This window comes from Triticum aestivum, chromosome 1A (assembly GCF_018294505.1).
Source record: "Triticum aestivum cultivar Chinese Spring chromosome 1A, IWGSC CS RefSeq v2.1, whole genome shotgun sequence".
In the NCBI taxonomy this organism is placed as follows: domain Eukaryota; kingdom Viridiplantae; phylum Streptophyta; class Magnoliopsida; order Poales; family Poaceae; genus Triticum; species Triticum aestivum.
The window spans coordinates 529,645,614-529,656,568 of NC_057794.1; the positions used below are offsets into that span (position 1 = coordinate 529,645,614).

The 10,955-nt window shown below is 44.5% G+C and overlaps 1 protein-coding gene across 1 annotated transcript; it reads right to left on the reverse strand.

Annotated features, from left to right (window-relative positions):
• Positions 1–9,836: 9,836 nt before the first annotated feature.
• Positions 9,837–10,739, reverse strand: LOC123176816 (non-symbiotic hemoglobin 1). The gene is made up of 2 exons (XM_044590884.1): positions 10,455–10,739; positions 9,837–10,374 (listed from the first exon to the last, which is right to left on the reverse strand). Exons 1-2 carry the CDS (start codon positions 10,547–10,549, stop codon positions 9,993–9,995), a joined length of 477 nt encoding a protein of 158 aa, XP_044446819.1. The 5' UTR covers positions 10,550–10,739; the 3' UTR covers positions 9,837–9,992.
• Positions 10,740–10,955: the final 216 nt, after the last annotated feature.

A 10,955-nucleotide genomic window follows, 5' to 3' on the forward strand; every position in this document is an offset into this window, starting at 1 on the left:
CCTCGACGCCGGCCGTCGCCCGCCCCCAACCCGCAGGTATGCTTCCTGTTCTTCCTTTTTGTTTTGTTTTTTTCTTTTTTGATTCATTGTTGGCACTCACAATTTATTGTTTGTTGTATTGTGTAGATGGAGGTGAACAACAACGACATGGACTCCTTGTCCGATTCGTCGGGTTGGTCGTCATCCGACGATTCAGACATCGACGAGTTGTTGCAATACGACAACGTCGAGATGATGAGCCTCCTCATCGACGTGCAATCCTTTGAAAACCGCGTGAGGCTGATGGATCAGAGGAGAGGGTCGAAGATGGGGCGAGTCACCATCTACCGGAACCACGCTCTCGGACACGAGCATTTGATGGAAGACTACTTCGCAGAGGTACCTACATACCCTCCTCGTCTCTTCCACAGAAGGTACCGAATGCGGCGTAGTTTGTTTGTGAAGATTGTCAACGATTGTGAGGCCGCCTCCTATTACTTTAAACGTCGTAGATCCGCCGCCGGTATCATGGGGTTTAGTGCATATCAAAAGATATCGGCGGCAATGCGGGTACTCGCTTATGGCATACCCGCGGATTATACCGACGAGTATCTTCGCATTGGGCAAGATACAACCACGGTGTCAGTCCGTAGGTTTGCCAAGTTGGTCATTCGGCTGTACGGTGAGCAGTATCTTCGGGCACCAAACGAGGAAGATACAAAGAGATTAATGGAAATGAATGAAAAAAGGGGATGGCCGGGGATGCTAGGTAGTCTTGACTGCATGCATTGGAGGTGGAAAAATTGCCCAAAGGCATGGCACGGAATGTATTGCGGTAAAAGCCGTGATGCTACCATTGTGCTTGAGGCCGTAGCATCTCAGGACACATGGATTTGGCATGCATTCTTTGGGTTGCCGAGAACACTCAATGATATCAATATCCTTAATAGATCTCCTTTGTTCAAAAGATTAATTTCTGGGGATGCTCCAGCTTGCAACTACAAAATCATGGACAATGAGTACTCAATGGGATACTATCTCACCGATGGCATCTATCCCGAATGGGCAACTCTTGTGAAGTCCATCAAGGAGAAAAATGGGGTGCCCTTAACAAGAAAAGAGGCTCATTTCACCAAGGCACAAGAGACAGCCCGCAAGGATATTGAGAGAGCTTTCGGTGTTTTGCAAGCAAGGTTTGCCATAGTTCGTGGTCCAGCTCGGTTTTGGGACAAAAAAACCTTGATGAACATCACGAAATGTTGTGTGATTCTACACAACATGATCCTAAAGGATGAAAGAGGGTTAAACCTCCCTTGTTTCTATGACAATGTTGGTACCCGTGTGCAACCGGAAAGAAATCCTTCTCGCATACACGCTTTTCTTCAAGCACATCGTGAGATTGAGGATGCAACCACTCATGGTCAGCTCCGGGATGATCTAATAGAGCACCACCGGCAGTTGGATGGGCGGCGCATTGGCCCATGATGTATCTTTGTTTTAATTTTCTATGTCCTATTTGATTCGAACAATTAGTGTAATTTGCTCAAACATTGTTGTAATAATTTGAATGATTATTGTTTTATTCGATGTTGTAATAATAACTAGAATGATTATTGTTTTATGTCAAATGTGATGGAATTTGTGATATGTCATATGATGAAATGTGATGAAATGTGTGATATATGAAATGAAAGTTTTAAAGGTTGGGGTTGACGCAAAGACTAGAACCCTCAAATCCAACCCTTAAAGCAGTTTAAGGGTTGGGTTTGAGGGTTCTAGTCTTTGCCCCTGTTTTTCAACCCTTAAAAGTGTCAAAAAGTGGCACTTCTCGACCCTTAAAACTGCTACAAGGGTTTGAGGGTTTAGGGGTTCTACTAGTGATGCTCTTAGCACTTAGCAGTAGTGGTAAAGATGCCAAGATCCACATCTTGTCATGTGCAAGATATGTGCTGAGTAAGAGCATCTCGCGCCCCAAACTCCGCTCAAACGCTCGGTCAATTATCTATCAAGAAAACCCGATCCAGATGAATGTCTCAAATAGGTCTCAAACGCTCGAGCCGACCGGCACCCTTCATATCCAGCTCAAATATGGGATGGATATGGGGAGGCTCGCATGCGACCGAGCGCGTCCGCCATGTTGTCGGACTCACGATGGGGTCCCACATTGAATCGTTCGGAAACCCGGTGGTCTGACGGACGTCTCCTCGGTGGTGTTGTGAACGCCGTGTGGCACCATTCCGGCTCACCGTCCGAGGCAAAATTCGACTATTTAAGCCAGCAGGCGTCCCCCAACCCTAGCCACATCCACCTCCTCCCTCTCCGCGCCGCTAGCAGGAGCCAGTCCACCTATCTCCCGCTCTGCCGCTCTTCCCATGCCGTCCGGCTTCGCCATGGCCCGACAAAAGAAGACAACGATGCTATGCTCACGTCGGAGCACCGGTTCCAGATTGAGGATGAGATCCGGGGAAGGCACGCTGCCCGCATTGCACCTGGCCTGCATCCGGACTCGCCGGAGTCGAAGGAGAAGGAAGAGGTGCAGTAGCCGGCTCCGATGAAGATAGCGGGTCTGGAGGACGACGAGGTGGAGCAGCTGGCTCCCATGTACAATTTTTGAAATCTTAAAAAGGCCCATGAATAAATGGCAGGAGGTGGTTCTAAAGTTCAGTCCACCCTGAAAGTTTAGCAGGTGTGAGACCTCTTTATTTAGATTTTTCTCCCCACTCCACTATGTGATGGATTGGCGAGAGAAAATGAATACCACACAAGAGAAATGGATTTTTGTTTAAGAATCTCACAAAGCTTTATTAAGGCATCTCAATGTTTACAGGTGCAAAAATGAGATCGTCAGGTTGGCCCAACTAAACATGGCAACCAAACCCATGAGATAAAGCGAACTTTGCGAGATTATGAGCCTCCCTATTAGAGGTTCCAAATTCATGGCTAAAGGAACAAACTAAGAAATCCTTAGTCCTAGCTACTATTTCATGAAGTATGGCACCAAAATTAGCATTACTTCCTTCTTTGATAGCATCCACTGCAAGCTTAGGGCATGTACAACGCCACACGCTGGACTGATGCCCCAGCCTCCACGTAGGTTCGGATGGCCCAGGGGTTGCTTAATATGCTGCTCGCAGAGAAAAGCGGATGCTTGCAGAGGAGACCGCCTCCTCCCTGAGAGAAAAGTAAAGAAGAAGGGAATGCAAGAGAGAGCGGAGTAAAATAAAGAAAGATGAGCAGCACGGATTGGTTGTGATTCAGTAAAGCAAGAGAGAGAAGTGCATTAAGAGGGAGAAGGTGGGTCCGCTGAGGCTATCATAGCATTGGGTACTAGTGTTTTGGACCGTAGCTTCACTGACATATATCTACGTGTAATTATTGGGGCATCACCTTGCTACTGCCTCCATTGTACATGCCCTTACAGTCCGATGCAATGGAGATCTTGGGTGTATACAAATCGCCAGCAAGAGCTAGGGCCTCCCTTATGGCCAAGGTCTCGAGCACCTGGCGTTCAGTAAGGAAATTGAAAACGACAACCGAGGCCCCCATGAACATCCATGTTTCATCTCTTGCAATGGCAGCAGCAGACCCAAAGGATCCGTCCCTCGACATAGCAGCATCCACATTTATTTTAGCATGATCGGGCGGTGGTGGTAGCCAGTGAGTAGGTTCGTGACTCGTGTTGCATGCGTTGTTGGCTCTGCTTTTTGCATGAACTGAATATGTTGTAGGTATGAGGAGATAAAACGATCAGTAGCAAAAGGTGTTTGATAGATGTTCTCGTGTATCACTTTCCTTCTAGCACTCCATATGTCCCATAGCGTGACAATCATCAATGTGGACAGGTCCGCTGGGAGTGATTCACTCATAGAGAAGAGCCAAACCTTCGCACTGGGTTCGGTGGTCATGATCATATGTTCAACCGTCTCCTCGTTGGATAATGCCCATACACTTCGAGATGCACTGCAGTCAATCAGTGCATGGCGCCAGCTGTTCGGTGATCCACAGAGAGGACACACACTTGATGTAGCCATATTTCTATGCTGGAGAACATCATTAGTAGGGAGTGAATGATGGGCCAAACGCCATGCAAATATTTCTATGCTGGAGAACGTCATTAGTAGGGACTGAATGATGGGCCAAACGCCATGCAAAGGCACGATGTTTTGAAGGAACCAGGTGATACGTCTCCAACGTATCTATAATTTTTGATTATTCCATGCTATTATATTATCAACCTTGGATGTTTTATAAGCATTTATATGCTATTTTATATGATTTTTGGGACTAACCTATTAACCTAGAGCCCAGTGCCAGTTTCTGTTTTTTCCTTGTTTTAGAGTATCACAGAAAAGGAAAATCAAACGGAGTCCAGTTGACCTAAAACTTCACAGAACTTATTTTTGAAAGGAAAGCAACCCGGGAGACTTGGAGTCCACGTAAGTGAAGCAACGAGGAAGCCACAAGGCAGGGGGCGCGCCCACCCCCTGGGCGCGCCCTCCACCCTCGTGGGCCCCTCGTGGCTCCCCTGACGTACCTCTACCTCCTATATATCTCCATATACCCTAAAACGATCGGGGAGCACAATAGATCGGGAGTTCCGCCGCCAGAAGCCTCCGTAGCCACCGAAAGCCAATCTAGATCCGTTCCGGCACCCTACCGGAGGGGGAATCCCTCTCCGGTGGCCATCTTCATCATCCCGGTGCTCTCCATGACGAGGAGGGAGTAGTTCTCCCTCGGGGATGAGGGTATGTACCAGTAGCTATGTGTTTAATCTCACTCTCTCGTGTTTTTGAGGTGATACGATCTTGATGTATCGCGGGCTTTGCTATTATATTTGGATCCTATGGTGTTTTCTCCCCCCTCTACTCTCTTGTAATGGATTGAGTTTTCCCTTTGAAGTTATCTTATCAGATTGAGTCTTTAAAGATTTGAGAACACTTGATTTATGTCTTGCCGTGCGTATCTGTGGTGACAATGGGATATCACGTGATTCACTTGATGTATGTTTTAGTGATCAACTTGCGGGTTCCGCCCATGAACCTATGCATAGGGGTTGGCACAAGTTTTCGTCGTGATTCTCCGGTAGAAACTTTGGGGCACTCTTTGAGGTTCTATGTGTTGGTTGAATAGATGAATCTGAGATTGTGTGATGCATATCGTATAATCATACCCACAGATACTTGAGGTGACATTGGAGTATCTAGGTGACATTAGGGTTTTGGTTGATTTGTGTCTTAAGGTGTTATTCTAGTACGAACTCTAGGGCTATTTGTGACACTTATAGGAATAGCCCAACGGATTGATTGGAAAGAATAATTTTGAGGTGGTTTCGTACCCTACCATAATCTCTTCGTTTGTTCTCCGCTATTAGTGACTTTGGAGTGACTCTTTGTTGCATGTTGAGGGATAGTTATGTGATCCAATTATGTTATTATTGTTGAGAGGACTTGCACTAGTGAAAGTATGAACCCTAGGCCTTGTTTCCCATCATTGCAATACCGTTTACGCTCACTTTTATCATTAGTTACCTTGCTGTTTTTATAATTTTAGATTACAAAAACCTTTATCTATCATCCATATACCACTTGTATCACCATCTCTTCGCCGAACTAGTGCACCTATACAATTTACCATTGTATTGGGTGTGTTGGGGACACAAGAGACTCTTTTTTATTTGGTTGCAGGGTTGCTTGAGAGAGACCATCTTCATCCTACGCCTCCTACAGATTGATAAACCTTAGGTCATCCACTTGAGAGAAATTTGCTACTATACTACAAACCTCTGCACTTGGAGGCCCAATAACGTCTATAAGAAGAAGATTGTGTAGTAGACATCACCAGGGTCTCCCAGATGGATGACCACCCCTTCGCTTCAGCCTCAAAATGCAAAGACACAAGAGAAATAGATGGGCATTAAAGGTAGAGCAGACCTCAAAATCTTTGCACCCTCGCACCTTGGTTGAGTGATATTCGTCATCTCCAACGTTTATTGGCATCATGGAGGGATTCTAAAAATGGACTCTTAAACTAGTGGAACCAGCAAAGACATGCAACATTTCTTTTATGGAAATTGGCCAATCATCCATAATTGGCACAACTAAGAGGGTATTATCTCCATACTGGACTATCGTGTAATTATGATCATTTTGCAAAGATCGTTCAAATTCGTGAACATTTTGTATTTCTTATTTTTTAAAAATCATGAACATTTTGTAGATTTGCAAACCATTTAAAAAATATGAAAATTTATTACAAATTTGCAAACATTTTTTGAAATCGCGGACACATTTTGGAAACTCGTACACATTTTTTTGAATTGACAAGCATTTTTTGAATTTTGGGAACAATTTTGAAATTGATGTACATTTTTTTGTTTGATGACCATTTTTTGAATTCATGAATTTTTTTGAAGAGATGTTTTTTATTTCGGATTTTTTTGAATTTTTTGAATATTTTTCGAAATTCATGATTTTTTTAATACATAAACTTTTTTTCAAAATCATGAACCTTTTGATTTTTTGAAGATTGTTTTCGAAATCGTGAACATTTAGTGGATCTGTGAACATTTTATGATTCTCGACCAGTTTTTGATTTCATGAACATTTTATGATTTCTTGATTCTTTTTCTAAATATTCGCAATTTTTTAATTCGTAATTTTTTGTAATCCCGAATTATTTTAAAGAAGGAAAAGGAAAAACATAAAAAAACTAAATGAAAGAAAAAACAGTGACGGTCCTGCCTTGCACATGGGCGCTGGGAAAGAAGCCAGCGTGCAGCCCCTCGCTCATTTGCAAGGCGCAAACCTTGGGCCGACCCATGTGTGGGGCGCGGCTCCCTTTTATTTTTGTTGTTTGTTTTGTTTATATTTTTGTTTGCTTCTGTAAAAAAGTTCGGCATTTCAAAAGGTACTTATAATTTCAAAAAAAATGTGCACTAATGCAAAAAAACTGTTTACAAATGAAGAAAAAATGTTCACTATTTATAATATATTTTAAAATTTTAATGATTGTTTTTTTTATTTTTATTTTTGAAGTTTGGATGCACATGTTTTGAATTTCGATGAACATTTTTTATTTTCTAAACAAAAATTAAATTCAACGCACTTTTTTAGGTTGATGAACAAATTTTGAATTAGGGAACATGTTTAGAATTTTATGATTTTTTTAAAAAAACAACATGAACATTTTGAATATGATGAACATTTCTTATCTCGTTGAAAACATTTAAATTTTTTGAAATTGCTTTGAACCCGAGAAGATTTTATAACTCGATGATTTTTTTTTAAAAAAAATCATTAATTTTCTGAACATGATGATTTTTTTGATTTGGATGTTTTACGTGTTCTGCGTCTTCGTGGTACGCACTACGCGGAATAAGAGGTTCCAAGTTTAGTTTTTTTAGGCACATGTAAGTGATTCGTGTTCTTGTGTATGTTTCTGTGTGGGTTAGCCAAATGGACCTGTATAAAAAGCTCAGGAACCACAAATCTTTTTCTTTTGATGTAGTTGTTGTTGGGACCATGGACCCCAGGGTATACAGGCCCGTCTGCCTTCGGCCCAGGGCGTGACGCATGGCGAAAGCCCAGCAAGCCGGCCCACTAGCGAGCGCCACGAGCTAGCCTCTTCAGGAGGCCTTCGCCTCACGAGGCCCCCTCTCTAGAGAGCGGGCAGGCGGCCAAGACGTGGCGGCATCACTAAGAGCCTCGCGAGGCGGCCTCCCAATGCTGCCCCCTGAGGCAGCTCCCTGAGGCAAGCAGATCAGGAGCAGTTCAGCTCGATCGCGCGGCCCCGCGCCACCACGTGGGTGATGCATGCAACGGCGAACGACGGCAGAGCCCACGCCAGCAGGCGTGGATGAGGAGGATTTCCACTTTTGTGCTAAGGGAGCAAGGCAGCGGTCCAGTTCCCAAAGCAACCCCAAAGGTTGCCCGTTTGGTGCAAGAAGACCAAGACGACGGACACGCAGGGCAAGAGGTCATTCCCGATCCCACCAGCGCGTCATGGAGGGAAGCTTTGCAGACGAAGACCACCTTTTGTGAGGATAGACTGCGCTCCTGTCCCCCTTCAAACTGGCCGTTGAGGCAACCTTTTCCGCCATTACTTTTCAGGGGATGAGGACCAAAGGCACTATAAAAGAGGGCAGGGTGCCGCTGTAGAAGGAGGTAGAAAAACCAGAGCCCTAGCACTTGTACTCTCTCTCCCACGAGCAATCCCAACCAAGGAGGAGTAGGGTTATTGCGGCCCGAACATGGATAACCATCGTGCCACCAATTCATCCTCGCTAGATCGTGCTAACCGCGAGCGTCCCTGTGTTTAGTTGTTGGTTAGGATGAAGTGGGAGAAGCAGCTTACCCCAATGTTCGAACATTTGGGCCTCCGGAGCTTCGATTCCAACAGTTGCCCTTTAGGACAATTGGCCCAACCGCCCAAGTAAAAGGGGAACCAAAGCTTGGAAGGGATTCTCAAAAAAGAGAGAGAATTCCTTATTTAACATTGTCTTAAAATTTATTGCCTTATTTAACACTGAAAAACATTTCATTCCTTATTTAACTCCGAGTCTAAATTTTATGCCCTTTATAACACTTTCGTCCATTTTAAGCCTTAATGGTGTTAAATCATACGTGAAAAGACCTATTTGCCCCTCATGTGATATGTGACCAAAATTTTACGTGTATGTGTGTATCGAGCCAACTCGTTTTGCTATGCGTGTGAGCCAATTTCTATGGAAAATCGATCGAGTGCTTAGCTTTTTTGTACGTGCCGCTGCGGGAACGTCTCCTTATGTGTGAGTTTCTGTTGATGCGAGTCTAGGAGGTAAAGTACATGACGCGCGCCCATTACCTTTCTGAGCTCCTTTTTTTTTCTTGCGGATACTGAGCTCCTCTTCTTTAGCTGAGTACACACGGGTATTTAGATATGCATAAATGTATGTGTACACGGCCCGTATTCAAATACGTAAGCGTACTTGCCGGCAGTGGCGAAGCCAGCTATTTAGCTGTTGGCTTTTACTATTATTTTAAGCAACGTTCTTATATTTCTTTATGGGGAGTACATTTCACTTAGGAAAGAACTAGCTTTGCCTTCTCTCCGAGTGGAAACACATATCCTACATTTTTCACTTCCTCTCATTAACACAACTAAAATGATTAAAATGCCATACATAGCACCCACACACACAGCCGAGCCACAAGCTGGCCCTAATATTCTGCCACTCACGCACTATAACCTAGGCCACTAACACATTACTTTTTTTTTGCGGGTGAACACTAACACATTACTCGGTCAGCACATGCACATACTAACCAACTAATCATTGTTTAATTACTCGGTCACCTAGGAGGTAAAGTACGTAGTACTTATGTTCTTCCGTTTTAGCTTCAATCACGTACGTCTTTTATCCTACTGCTCTATCATTGTCAAAGACTAATAATTGATTACTTTATAATCTAGTAAATTGGGGATCGGTCATCCATATAAGCTTCATCTAGTGGGGTTAAAGTTTGGTCACATACTTCATAAGGGGCAAATAGGACTTTTCAGATGTCATTTAACACTGTTAAGGCTTAAAATGGACAAAAGTGTCGTAAAGGAAATAAAATTTAGACACAGTGTTAGATAGGGAAGAAATAAATTTCCAGTGTCAAATAGGAAAACAATATTTAAAACAGTGTTATATGAGGAATTTTCTAAAAAAAACCTAGAGCTTGGAGGTCCGAGTTGACAGCGCATCCAACGGCTCAGATAGGCAAGGTCATTAGAACGGACGGTTAGAAACTGTCAACATGACAGGACTTGGATTAGCTTCAGTTTTACAGTCTCAAAAAAGGAAGGGCGATTATTTATAGAGTAGTATGAAATAAACTGAAGGAATTGATATATTGATAATCGGGATTTATATAAAACAGTGGTTTTTTTTGGCTGCCTCACTTGACGTTACGGCAGCGTTTACGGTACAGTACACACATGACACATCACAACAAGAGAGCTCATGAAGGCAGAGTCCATGCGTGGCATCAAGCCGCCGCAGCGAACTTCATCTCCTCCTTGATGGCGGCGGCGAGCTGGTCGTAGGCCTCCTCCCAAGCCGCCTTCATCTCCGGCGTCCACATCTCGGGGACGGCGCCCTCGATGGTGTCCAGCAGCGCCGTCTTCACCACCTCGAAGTGCGCGTCGGCGACGCCGGCCCTGACGTGGGTGGCGCCGAGACGCCGGAGCGTGGCCTCCCTCACCTTGACGTCGCCGGTCTTGCGCAGCTGCGTGGCCGACTCGCAGGCCATGACGAAGACGGTCAAGGCGTGCGCCTTGAGCTTCGGGTGGCTCTCGAGGGGCGCGTCCTCGCCGGCGTCGCGCAGGAACGGGAACATCGGCTTCGCCGCCGGCGCGATCTCGAAGATCCTGCATATAAGTATGTCATCTCAGAAAATGCAAGGCGTTAATTGGTCATGATGCATGAGCAATGCAAGTGGAAAGGACACCTGAGGAAGAACTTGAGAGCGATGGATTCGGAGTCCGGCTTCATGGCCTTCCATGAGCGCAGGACCAGCTCCTCCTGCGCCTCACTGAACCCCATTTGATTCTCTCTGCCTCCGCGTGTATCTTAATCTTTTTTGTTTCTTGGTTCGCGTGATCGATCGTTTTGGAGATACGAGTTCTGATGATGGTTTATATAGGCAAGAACGGGTGGCTCTCTGCTGGCTCGAGGTGATATTATTTTGTAGATTGATGGCCCTTGAGTGCGTGAGCGGGGCAGAAACTTGTGGTACGAGAAAAAGCCAGCTCTCGTAATTCTTTGAAGACTTTTGGCTTATCTTTCCACGTGTTGCCCGGATCTGAAAAATCAAATCCGTTTTCCCATTTCTATACTATTCTCTCGTAACTAAAGATTTGCCCTTTATTTTCGTTGCAACATTTTGAATTGCTCATAACTTCTCAACCAAATTTCTCTTTTTGAAACATTTTACATATTTGAATTTAGG